This window comes from Glycine soja, chromosome 4, assembly GCF_004193775.1.
Source record: "Glycine soja cultivar W05 chromosome 4, ASM419377v2, whole genome shotgun sequence".
NCBI lineage: Eukaryota > Viridiplantae > Streptophyta > Magnoliopsida > Fabales > Fabaceae > Glycine > Glycine soja.
Genome location: NC_041005.1, coordinates 46,747,496 through 46,760,820, shown reverse-complemented (window position 1 = coordinate 46,760,820; position 13,325 = coordinate 46,747,496). Strand labels below are relative to the sequence as shown.

The window sequence follows — 13,325 nt, the reverse complement described above, 5'->3', positions numbered from 1 at the left end:
TTATGTACTCCTAACTAATGGTCACATTAAGGAGAAGACTAATTTGTAGTACATGGAAGGGACTATGTCGATTAGATGATGTACAACCGTCATGACTCAAATTGGTTCCTATTCTTAATCATGAAATTATGATGTACCCAATGTATAGAACAATTTAGTCAATTTTAATGCGCATTATGTTAGTTAATCTATTTATTTATTTAGTCCATAATGTTTATTAATGTCACATGAGCCAAGTGGGAGAATGTTAGAATTTATGTCTCATGTGAGAGGCATATGACTTATGTAGGGACTAATAAATAAATAATTAACGATTAAGGACTAAATTGTAATTGGGCTTAATAGGAGAAGTTTCTAGGGTTGACTGCTACTTGATGGGAGTAGTGGTTATAAAAGGGGCTTAATACCCACTAACGTGAAACAAGGTCCCCTTCCTGACTAGAAAAGTGTTCTCTCTCACTCATAGCCATCACTAACGGAGAGAGGCAGAAAAGAAAGGTCAAAGGAAGTGAAATCTTATTTCTCTCATCTTTCAAGGAAATCAAAGTGCACCGGAGAGAAGTTCCTACGGAGAAAGGTACAAGTCTTCCTATGGAGAAAGGTACACATCATTATCTATTGCTGTTTATTGATTGTTTGTGAGAACCATAGGTTTCAAGATTCTGTTGTTTCCTATCATTGATAGTCTAGGAAACCCCTTAAGAATTTTTACATAAACAACCACCTTAGTCCTTAGTCCCTAAAAGTATTATTTCTGAAACTAATAAAACATTAAATATGTCCCTAGGATATTAAATAAATCCCTAAATTTAATTATTTACTGCTATTTTAATCCATAAATATGTTAATATTAACCCTTAGTCACACGATTTTTTTAATTTTGGATTTATGTGATTGTCGATTTATCCTTTCAAGGATTTTTTTTTTAATTTCCTTGAATTCATAGATTAATGTGATTATTTACTCTTTTTCCATATTAGCTCTTCTCATTTGTCACACTCTTCCGGTATAAGCATAATGGTATTTCTGTTTTGGCCACGGCACCTCAGGCCTCTTTTGTGCCATCTGATGGACAGTAGTAGGAGAGCATAAGCACACTCGTAAAGGGTCAAAGCAAGTGCTATGAATCAAATATGAACATCTACAATCCAAATTTACAAATTATTAGTTACATGGAGGCAAATCACCCCAGAATTGAAAGAAATGAATTGTATACGTACAACATTTACAACTATATATACAAAAATCACTGAGAGACAGCGGCATTTCAGCAGCTGATGTCGAAGTATTTTGGATTTGAAGGGAAATGATATTCCACATGTAACTGCGACATGATAAAATAATCATTAGAAAAGATAAGAACATGAGAAATAGGGAACCAGAAAGTGGCAAATTTTCCATAAGTGATGCTTCTAGAACTAGATTTGAAATCATATTAAAGTAAAAGTGCAATGTTCTTCAAGAAGATTAACATCATTTATTTAGCTCAAGACAGACTGTTAACTGAACATTCATTAGTGAAGATACCTAACTATCAGTGCTTTGTGTAGTCCTGATAGACAGAAACACAAAGCAAAATAACTTGCAAGATTGAAGCAAGTATTTAACCACTCGTTCAGATTGGTACAGTCTCATTATTAGAGTTGTAAAACACCATCCAACCATCGACTCAGTCAAGCTATTAAGCTACTCATTCAATGAATGAATCACTACTTGAACCACACACATATAGAGATTTAAAAGATCAGAGGTTCAATTACTAGTTGAATCACTTTTTTTTATGTCATTTAATTATTTTCCTTATCTTTTAGGTTTTAGGCAAATGATGTCATTTCAAGTTCTTCTTATTAATAGGAATATGACCAGATAGAATTTTTTTTCAAGTCAACTTGTCCACAATAATCACCAGTATATGGTGAAACCCAGCTGAGTCAAGCCAAGTCACCCTCCGTTTTATTAATATCACAGTTTGAATTGATGGGTTCAGTCCGGTCTGCATTTAGTAACTATGCTCATGGTTACCCAAGAATGATTTCTAAGGACATGAAATATACCATGAGCCACATATTTCCTAAGCTATTAGTGCAAGAATGCATTAAAACCACTTCACATATATATATATTTACATACCTTGCCCTCATCAGAATCTGAATGACGTTGAGGAAACACTACCCTCATATCATCATACAAGTAGAAGCTTCTTTCTTGTTCAATGTCCACAATATTTCTCATATCAGCAGAGACAGGGCCAGATTTGCACTTATGAACAGACCTTGAACGTCTCTTAGGCAAGGGGCACATAAAGCGAAGGTGAAGAGCATAAAGCAAAATGCCTGTGTTAATAGCGTTGTCAATGATCTTGGAAGAACCATGTAAAAATTTGTCTTGATTAATGAGGCATGCTATTGAACTAAAGTTTTCTTCCTTACCAGCTTTTGAACATGTAAAACTATCAAACTCTCCACATTTTGAGGTGAGAAGATCTTTATCTCTGTGACTGGTGACTGAGATCAACGAAGACTTGGCATCAGCTCTGGTGTCAGAATCTGTTTGGCTTTCCTTACCCATCATAGACTTTGATCTAGACGCAGTTAAAGTGACCTTTTGCCGCAAGAATGTCTACTTTAGAGGAATACAAGAAAAGCTCATTAAACATGGAATTGGTAAAAAAAATTGGTATAAAACACTAAAACAGTGTATAGCAAGGGGAAGAAATAACAAGTGAAGATTATTCATATTTAAATAAAACATACAGTTTCAGATTAATTTAACAAAAGCAGGTTTCAGTGCTTAGCCCAAAAGGTTTTGCAGACTGACCATTCAAGGCATGGTAAGGCCAGGTACAATTTAATTTACCAAATCTTATAGTTGATATAAGAACTTGCTCATCTCTATTCAACATAGGCAGATGCACTAACAAAAATTTATGCAATTATATTCTATTATATATCAAAGAAATCCTTAACTAACAGCTGTTCGAACACAGATCACACCAGTCTTGGCCTTTAATATTGAGGCCAAGGTATATTGTAGTCTAGTTACACCAAGTTGCTCCAATTGGCCATTGTACTCCCTTAAACTCGGATTGTACCCTAATTTGCTCTGTTTTCATTATGAATAGGTTCACTATTACCTAATTTGCTCCAATAGTATATTATATCATTTACATCTCTGTTTCCATATAAAAGTATTTTTATGATGTGAACGATATATGAAGACAAGATTACACATTTGGTATCTTACATCTATATTCAAAGCTAAATATATAATGCAACTTTTTTAATATGTTCAGCTTAAAATTTTCAATTAACACTGTAATGAACCAACTCTCCCAAAAGCTTAACATAATCTCTTACATGAGTGATTCGGGCTTAAAGCATGCACAACTGTCTTATCTAGTGCTGAAGTTCAATTTTTATCAGAAGAATGGGGGAGGAAAGGATTGAACTATAGACCATTTGGTCATAGAGACTTGCATACCATGTCATGAAACAACTCTCCTAAAAGCTTGAGCCGTTGAGTGAGAGTGCATGAATGATTTTCATTATTATTTCTCTAACTAATATGAAAGAAAAAAAGCAAGATGAGGATTATGACATGCAAATCCATGGTTGCATGCTAATAGAACTTTGAATGTGATATATTCACCCAATCCTACCTTGGTACCAGTTGGCATGTCACTCAAATCATAATTGCAAAAAAAGGTATGGATAGGTGTCCTCTCTGGATTGCTGAGAACCTGCATTTAAGTCAGTCAATTTGTCACACACAAATTGGTAAAACTACGTAGAATTCCACACATGAACGCAGAATATAATTGAGAAACTAGACAGCCAGTTGTTTCCACACAGCACCATAACTCATGATAAACAAAGACTGTGAACTATTGATCAACCATCATAACTTTCATCACCCTTCCTCAGACAACTGTCATCCTAGCAATACTAGCGATCACGAGTAAGTTACAGTATAAACCCAGATTGCTGACGGTAAGAAGTTAGTTTCACTATTAGTATTTATGCAGTGAATCAAAATGCCCAGATGGATAATGAACACTTGGTAACTAATCATGCATCCAGAACCAGACCAAGCTGGTGCCGGTAAAGTCAGTTTCATTCTGAAATTATTGATGATAATGTACACCTGAATTTTTGGAATTACAAGCTAATTGTTTGGAACAAAGTTTTCAGATATATCATGAATCAGATGTGAATATAGTTTAACATTTTTTCAAGATTTGTGGTGCACTAGTGATAAATCAGGAACTAATTTAGCACCCTGTCCTTTACACACCATGTGTCAATTAGTCACTTCACTTCTTTCCAAATTCAAATCAAAGTTGGCAGTTGTATAATGCTACCTTGTCGAGTTTTATGCATCAAGTCTGCAACACTTTGCATAACCATTTTCTTCTTACATATACATATAAATGCATTTATAGTTAGAAGGGGGGAAATTATGTTCTCAATTTAACTTTAATGGTCTTATAGTGAATTACCAGTTGAATACGTCCTTTCATAGGTATACGTATACGAGGCTTTTCAGATCGTGATTCATCCATGCTAAGGGTTCTCTGAAATTTAGCAACTCTAGACTTGCCTGATAATAGCTTTCCTGAAAGATTAATTGATGAATAATAAAGTAAGTACTTGTCTCCATCCACGCTGGTTACTGCAAATGGTATTTTTTGTGATTGAGGTGAGAAATTGCCACCAGTTACATTCAGCAATGCAAGAAAGCCTTCAATTTTCTGCAAATAGAAGCCACAACAATTACAAGAGTAAAATAACTGAAAGGTCATTAGGAAACTAATGCATAAAGTAGGAAGCCTGTATATGAGAATAATACCAACCTGACTAACTTTCCCAGATAGTAGGCGACCAGATAACAAAGATTCCTCAAATGAACCAACCAAGGACCTTCTAATTGGCAGTCTACTCATAGTTCCACATAACTTGGCATCCCGAGGAGGAAAGCTACCAGAATGAGTCCAGTATTCTTTCATATCAATCATGTTGTCAGGAGTAAACAGGTCAGACTTTTGCTGCATATTGTTCAAATTGAGCTGTGATTTACCTGGTATCTCCTGAGCTGATAAAATGCCTTGACAAGTTCTATCAAGTGACTGTTCCACACTATTAAAAGTAAAATTGCCATCATCCAAGATAACATCAATATTTCTGCATTCTCCCAAATTTTCATTTTTAGAAGATTTTTTACCCAGAGGAGACAAAGGGAAGGGAGGTGATGACACATTTTTTTGTGGTATAGACAATGCAGCTGTTTGGGACCTTGTTTTAGTTGTTTCTTCAGAAACATTACGTACTGGAGATGATTTAAAATGCTTATAAGACCATGGCTCTGCACGTTGGTGATGACTAGATACAATATGGTTTATAGTAGAGTCATTACAGAATGAATTTGTAAATTCCTGGAAACAAGATGTAGACCAGATCATTGAGTGAATCTGATTGTTGTTTCCAATATGATCCTTCTTATACTCATGTAAAGCATTAGAATTATCATCACCAGCCTTTGAACGACTTTGATAAATACCAGCACCTATGTCTAGTGGATCACCTTTAAAATGATCTGCAAGCAGCATCCCATTCAAAGGTGACAATAACTGCTTTCTAAGTTGTGACTCAGAAGCCTCAGTTGCATCACTGATGACATTAAACACAGGTGATGAATATCCATTTCCTCCGAAACCATTAACACGAGGAGTTGATGCTCTAATTTGAAAACCTACAGTCCTAGAAACAGGTGTCTGCCTAGTTTTCTCTGAATTGACAGACAACTTGCTAATTTGTTCCATGGGGTCATTCTTCAACTTACTATCACTACACATACTTGAAATATGTGTTTCTTTTGAAAGCTCTAGAACATTTTTTTTTTCAGATTTAAGCACATCAATGTGCATGCAATTACCTAGGTCTTCTCCAGCCAACAAGTTCACCTCATAGCTGCCTATGCTGGCCATTCTAGGTGCAGTTTGCACAAATGTGCCTAGTGATGCTGCCACTTCCTCGGCAGTGCAGCCTGAAGCCACCTGTGGCAACCCCATTTTTATTTTTCAGGCAGGGCTCTTCCAAATTTCCCAAAAAGAATCACTTCTTCAATTACTATCTTCCATCATCACCATCTTTTAAGTGTATTCATGCATCAACATCGATAATTCATGTTTCAACTGTACTCCCAAAACCAAACAGCCCAGAATATATAAATAAACTGATTCCTCCAATGAAAAGTAAAAAACCTATTAATCAGACTTTACGGCATCATCGGACTAGAGGCACTCTCCTGTAGAAACAAAGAAATTATTGATAAGTTCCCTCAGATAATACAATGCAAACACATAACTATATTAATTACATAGAAAATCTGTAGCCTTCAACAGTTAGTCCACACCTTATCACATATCTTACAATTATTTTCAGTCTTAAATTGCGAGGTTGAGCCATAAATTAAAGAAGGAACATTAATTCAACGCACCCTCTAAGAAAGCCCCAACAACTCCCCGTTTGCCTTTAAGCCCAGACAACCAATCCAATAGCAAGGGGGAAAAATCACTAGTCCACAAGTGTTATTTACATAATCTAGAATAAAAAATAATGTGAAGCACATCATTGTATTCATCCTTAAAATCACACAAGCAAAACATGGAATACCCAAATGCAACACCCTCATATGTTTCTCTAATCCATACTCAGACAAAGAGCTTAAAGTACCAAAACACAGAGTCATGGGGTATGATATGATGAAAACACGCACCACCACGACAATCAGACAATCCATACGAATTCTCAAAATTCAATCTTTTTTCCACAATTCACCAACAGAACCAATCAAAGGAACAAACTTTTGCAAACCCCACAACGTTAAAGGCCTCATATGTCCAAGAAATTCCTTATTCTTCTTCTTCCTCCTCCTTGGCGAGTGCTGTGTTGTTGTTGCTCAAAACTACCATGTCTCACATAAAACACGGTTTGGGGGGGGGTGGTTAGGCATTGGTGGATGATGATACGATATGGATATTCACAAGAAGCGAAGAATTTTGTGGGGTCATGGCTTAGCCAGAATTTTTCTGGCTGTACTTTTGAAAACCACAACTTGCAAAAGGGAAACCACAAGTCGTGTGTTGAAGTCAAGTTGCGGTTCTCTTTTCTTTCTTTCTCTTCACGTGACATGTGTCAAACCATGTCAACAAATGCAAGAGCATCTCTATATTTTTGGGATCATACAACGTACCTTCTTACCAACCCACATCATTCCATAAAGTACTGTTTCTCATTATCAACTGGCGTTACGTATTTCGGTTGGAAACGAACATTATCCATTTGCTTATTATAACTAACTTGTTCATTTTGGTTGGAAACAAACTTTATCCATTTGCTTAATTATTATATGATGTTCGTTTCGATTATTTGAATTGTATACCATTGGAATTTGGTTGTCCCTTTCATTTTCTTGTCACGCTTCAATTGCTATTGATTTTCCTCGAAGCTATTGACCTGCACGTAAATAAATTTGATAAAAGGTAAAAGGTATACATTCCTAATTTCCTGTGTTCAAAGAATTTTGAGAAATTTATTTGTTGCTTTTTATAAAGTACATGCCATGATCATTCCAACAAGATTAAAATGAAATGGGATGGAAATTGTTTCTCTTTTATTATATTTTTTATTTAATTTTATAAAAAGTTATGCTCCCTCGTGTGTGTTTTTCATAAGAATTAATTTAAAATGTTTCTTGCATTATTTTTCTTAGTTAAATAAATTATAAATAGAATACATTAATGTCTTAGTTTCTTTTGAGAGTTTAACTTTATCTTGTGTAAAGAATATTTTAAAAACTTTACTTTGACTATTCACATGTATAGCTAATAAAAGTGAAAACAATAATATATTAATGATGAGAAAGATTAAAATAACTAAAACTAATGAAAATATTTGAAAAATATATAAACTTGGACTAATTTAATACTAGTAATTTCATTAATATCGGTGAATGAGTAAGTTAAGTCTTATAAAAAATATTGATGGAGGTAATATAAAAAATAATAATAATTTTATGTTAAGAAAAATCATTAGAATAAAAAAATTATTTTTAAGTATTATAAAAATATTTTTCTTATAATTATTATTTTTTATTTTGAAAAGGACTACAATTATTTATGAGATCTTACTAATCAATGTCCTTATGACATTACTTAGAGAACTAAAAAAATATTTATTATGTAAATCATAAAATAGTATAAAAAAGATCATAAGTAACATAATTTTCTATTTTCTAATAAAAATATTTTTCCTTTAAATTTCTTAATCAATATCCCTTATAGCACTAGTGAACCTTTTCCTTTTTTTATTTCGATTGACTTTTTTTATCACTTATCTAAACAAGTAGAGAGAATTTTTTCCATTTCTTTCCTCTATTTGTTTGAATACAAGAAAACATTTTTTTCGTTTTATTTCTTTTTCCTTTCTATCATTCATATTTATTTCCTTTTTTTCTTTATTTCACTCGTAATCCAAACAAAACACGTAATAAACCAACTTTGTTCATGTAAATTAGTTAAAAAGTTTTTATATTTGGAGACGGAGATAGTATATTACAACATTAGACGTGACAGTACTTTTTTTAAAACTCATTTACTAGCTAAATTGAAACATTTCCAAGGTCCTCAAGAACTAAGTCCTCCCAGAAACTGTACAGCAGAGAATTTATTCCTCTAAATATACAAATGTAAGGATCCCCGTTGTAGATTATACAACAACTTTATGCCAAATGAAATACAAAAAATTAGGAGCGACACAAAAAAAATGAAAACCATTGCGAAATGCAAAAAAAGATGTATCAAGGCCTAAATCATCACTACCCTCATATTCTAGGAAGCCAAAATCAAAAGAAACTGATTGATCATTTGCTCCTAAATAATAAATCCATGGAAAGTCCAGCTGTTGATGGTTTGAATGGACGCATGAATTTCCATGATGATGCCATCTGGGACTCATCTTTCTTAGTTTTCCTCCCTCTGTGAAGCCCTGCAGCAGCATGATTCCTAACATGTCCAGAAGGTTTTGAATTAAATATCCCTGAAGAGAAGGAAGTGTCAGGGGCGCCAAATGAAACAGGTCCTTTATTTGATGCATCTTGCGGGTATCCAACAGCTCCATCTTGATGAGGAGGTGGAAATTTCTCACTCTTGCTTTTTGCATTTGCATGGGTCACAACTCTCCACCTCTGAAATTCAGTGAGTAACACATGTAATAATGTTGCTCAAGGCAACATATAAGACACTAAATGAAAAGCTCAATTCACCATGAGATCATCAGATCAAACAAAAGTTTCACAAAGTTCTATGTCCCCAAGGAATAAAAAATATTATCATGAAAACCATATTTTAAATTTCAAGGTAGACATGATCAAAGAATCCAAAGTAAAAAATTGCTAAAGAATCTAGGACTCTCAAGTTCCAGACATCATTACAATTTATAAATATAGCTAATTGCGCAAATGACAAGGTTTCATGAAAAATTTATGCCAGCTTGAGTATGTAGAATAAAAAAATAAAGGAAACTCGGACCTAAAATAGTCATGAAAAGTGTATGTTAGTCCCAAGAGTATAGAGAACCTAAGATATTCATTATTCATGGAAGTGTATGACATAAGCACGAACTTGGGATTTGAAGGAATAAGAAATTAAAACAAATAGAAAAACCAAGGGAGGCAAAAAGGATGACAGACACAAACAACTACGTGTATGACTTACATCTAAGTTTGTTTGGATCTCTGCATTGGCTTCAGGGGCTGGAACAGCCCGACCACGTTCACGCTCACGTACTCTGACTTTTTTTGCACCATCAACTGCACTAGCTTTCCCATTTAGAGCCTTTTGCCTGAGGTTGAAATGAAAACCATCAATGAGAAACTGGACAAAAAGCAAAATCAGTCCAGAAGTTATTCTCAAACATGAGAAGAGAAGAAGAGGACCTTCTTGCTTCTTCATCTCTCAGTTTTACATCCAATTCTTTGCTGGGAGGATACTTTGGCAAACTTGATGGTTCACAAGCATAAGGCTCTGTGGTAAAGAACTGCAGACAGAATACAGATATGAAATATGTTATATATTATATCCCAAATACAAGGTTAATACACAGTGATCACTCACTTCACTATTTAGTGTTGCTGAGGCAGTGCCACGATCCTCAGGATCTATTGCGAGAAGGGTTTCAATTAGAGGTAGTGAAGATGGAGGAAAGTCCTTGTATGTTTCTAAGATGCAACGTTTATATGGCTGCTGGGGCTTAAAGATAGTAGCATTTGGCAATCTATACTTCCTCCAGTATTCCTCAGATGGAGAGCCGCACAACTTAAATATTTTGTGCAGTTGTTCAACCTGGCCCCATGCAACCCGAAAGTTAGTCATGTATCATCCTGAAAATAATACTAATTTTAAAAGGAAGAAAAAGGGGGATATTGGAATGCAGATAAAGATACATATAGTGAATGTGAAAAAGGTTCAATTAACTGCAAAACAGAAGGTACTGTAACGTAAATGCCACAAAGGGTACAGTTTTCACACAGAAAGGATACCTAAACTAATTCCTCTGCACTCTCAGATGATAAAATAAATGATTCTCATTTTCTGTTGTTTCTTTTTCATCTTTGTTTGTCTTTAATATGGTTTTTGTATTCTAGTTGATAATCTATATATGGTCCATCAAGATGATAGGTTAGTGTCATCAACAAACTAAAATTTGATGACACTGTCCAACACAAGCCCCTATTTACCTAACTTGGTTGGTGTCTAAGAGAACTTCCCAAAGAAAATGGCCGGCAAAAAGATGCTGCCTATGCACAGAGCCTTAAAAGTGACTCTGGGTAAGGAGCAAGATGAATTAAAAGCAAACTGCTAACAGGTGCTTAAAATATTTGTGAACAGATTAGAAGCATCACAACGAGTATCCAAAAATCTAAGTTTAGACAACAGCACCAATAAACAAGATGAAGAGCAATACCTCTGTTCGGCCAGGCATTATTGGCTTTCCAGCAAGCAGCTCTGCCAAGATGCAACCAGCACTCCAAAGGTCAATACCAACACCATAAACAGTAGCCCCAAGAAGCAGCTCAGGAGGGCGATACCAAAGGGTCACAACTCTGCTTGTCATTGCCTGTTTTATCTTAGGATCATAAAAAGTTGCCAGTCCAAAATCTGCAATTTTAAGGATCCCTTCATTGTCAATAAGCAGATTGGAACCCTTGATATCACGGTGCAACACCCCTCGACTGTGGCAATGCTCAAGACCAGATAGTAATTGCTTCATAAAGCATTTAACCTGTCATAAAGAATATACTGAGAGACAAATCAGCCTTTCAGTATGAGTTTTCCTTTTACTCTGTAATACGAATAAGTCTATCTTCCTCCTAATCTGTCAATAATTCAGAAAGTATCACTGCTACATACAACTCCATCAAACACCAAGTGTGAAAACCCCCATGAATCAAGAAATAAGCGTTTTATGATTTAGCATTCACATACAACTATATGCAATTGTAAACTGTAAATTACCTACCATGTAAACGCAAACTCTGTTTTCCATTTAAACTAGGAATAGACTATAAATAAAAATTATAATGTCTTCATAATAACCAAATAATCTCTCATCATGCTAGAAATATTAATATTTATCGAAAAATAAAAGTAGACTTATTCCCTAGAAGTAAGATTTCTTTCCATCAAAAAGGAAAGCAAAAGTATTCCTCATTAAGCAATAACCTTACTTACTAGAGAGACACGATAAAGGAATTTTCAAAACACCATACGAGAAGCTGAGGGCATCAAAGAATGGTGGAATAAACACGAAACTAAACATGCTTAAAGTTGTGCATGGGACCCAACATCTCCTAGAAAGCTCTATGAGCAAAGATCAAAGACATACACTCTATGAAGAAACAACTTTTACTTTCAACCGTAGCAAGGCAAAAAAAAAAAAAATACCATGTCCTGAAACAAAACCCAAATCAGAATCCACAACACCGAAGGTTGCAAAACCCAATTAAATCTCTTTCATGCCCAAATTTCATCATAGCAAAAGCACATGCAAAAAGCAAAACACATATAACCAGTAGCACACACCAGCTTAAAATTGTGGTACCTGAGGTTCAGTGAACTTAACACCTTGACCAGCAGCAAGCCCTGCAAGATCATGCTCCATATACTCAAAAACCAAATAAAGACTGCACGACATTCTAGAAGTAACCAAACCCTCAAGCTTCACAACATTGGGGTGATCAAGCCTCCTCAAAACAAGTATTTCTCTTGCCATGAACTTCACACTCTCTGGCTCCAAATTATCAAATCTCACTTTCTTCAATGCCACAATCTTCCCCGTCACCAGGTCCCTCGCCTTATACACATTACTATACGTTCCTTGCCCAATCTGAACAACAACAACAACAACAACACATAACATAACAAACTGTTACTAAAATATATCCATTTTCATTTTTTTTTTTAAATTTTACAATAAAACGAGAATAAATAATTAAAATTAGTTTTTTTAAAGAACCTTAGCGAGCTTCTCGAAAGTGTTGGCGCGACGAGGAGTCCAATCGCCGATGGCTTCGCCGGCTACGGCCATCAGCCACGACGGCCATCCCTGCTGCGTGACGGCACACGGATCGAGTCTAGGCTTCCGGCGCCCCGGCGCCGGAAGAGTCCCCGGAAAATCGCCGGTATGCCGGTTTCTCTCCTTCTCTCGAAGCCCAACTGCATTATTGCCTTCGTCGACTGCACCGTTGCGCTTCTCGCTCCGGCGAAGGCGCTGATCTCCGGCACCGGCCGGCGTCCCGAGCACGCAACCCATCCGTCACGTGAAGCGGCTTACGGCGGCGGCAGAGCACGGAAAACACATGGAATCGAGAAAAACAGAAACTAAGCTGAGAAAATCGCCGTCGTGATCGGCGGCGAGCGACGGTGGTTTCTGGGAAGAACGAAAAAGAAGGAAACAGAGAAGAAGAAAATGAGTAAAGTAAACGACAGAAGGCGTTGAGTTGAGTTGTGAGAGTGTGATTAATGAATGAATAAAGGAGTAGTGAATAGGGTGCAGGGGGAGGGTTTGATTGCGTGCAACGCATGCAAGGTTGAATAAACGACACAGCGCGTGGATGAAAATAACGGAAATGCCACTGCGTCTGAAAGTCTGAGCTGGTGTTGTCAGTTAAATGGTGGCTGCTGTGTGGAAGGAAGAAAGAAGCAGAAAGTCCAAAACGACACAGCGTCTGATGACGTCACAGATTTTCGGGACCGAATTGGTCAAGAG

General features: G+C 35.8%; 2 protein-coding genes across 10 annotated transcripts; both read right to left on the bottom strand.

The window, feature by feature from the left end:
• Nucleotides 1-866: 866 nt before the first annotated feature.
• Nucleotides 867-7,228, bottom strand: LOC114409971. 9 transcript variants are annotated; one of them, XM_028373670.1, is made up of 7 exons: nucleotides 4,853-7,217; nucleotides 4,499-4,750; nucleotides 3,659-3,739; nucleotides 2,430-2,619; nucleotides 2,131-2,333; nucleotides 1,221-1,324; nucleotides 867-1,141 (listed from the first exon to the last, which is right to left on the bottom strand). In XM_028373670.1, the coding sequence occupies exons 1-6, from the start codon at nucleotides 6,065-6,067 to the stop codon at nucleotides 1,268-1,270; spliced, it is 1,998 nt and encodes a 665-aa protein (XP_028229471.1). In that variant the 5' UTR covers nucleotides 6,068-7,217; the 3' UTR covers nucleotides 867-1,141; nucleotides 1,221-1,267. The 9 variants fall into 9 exon arrangements, with proteins under 9 accessions (XP_028229471.1, XP_028229477.1, XP_028229470.1 ...); XM_028373676.1 differs by having other exon boundaries at nucleotides 1,102-1,324; nucleotides 4,499-4,614; nucleotides 4,714-4,750; nucleotides 4,853-7,220; XM_028373669.1 differs by having other exon boundaries at nucleotides 1,102-1,324; nucleotides 4,853-6,303; nucleotides 6,496-7,217.
• Nucleotides 7,229-8,629: 1,401 nt separating this feature from the next.
• Nucleotides 8,630-13,325, bottom strand: LOC114409970 (probable serine/threonine-protein kinase At1g54610). The gene is made up of 7 exons (XM_028373667.1): nucleotides 12,573-13,325; nucleotides 12,159-12,443; nucleotides 11,022-11,339; nucleotides 10,172-10,399; nucleotides 9,994-10,094; nucleotides 9,773-9,899; nucleotides 8,630-9,243 (listed from the first exon to the last, which is right to left on the bottom strand). The coding sequence occupies exons 1-7, from the start codon at nucleotides 12,867-12,869 to the stop codon at nucleotides 8,920-8,922; spliced, it is 1,680 nt and encodes a 559-aa protein (XP_028229468.1). The 5' UTR covers nucleotides 12,870-13,325; the 3' UTR covers nucleotides 8,630-8,919.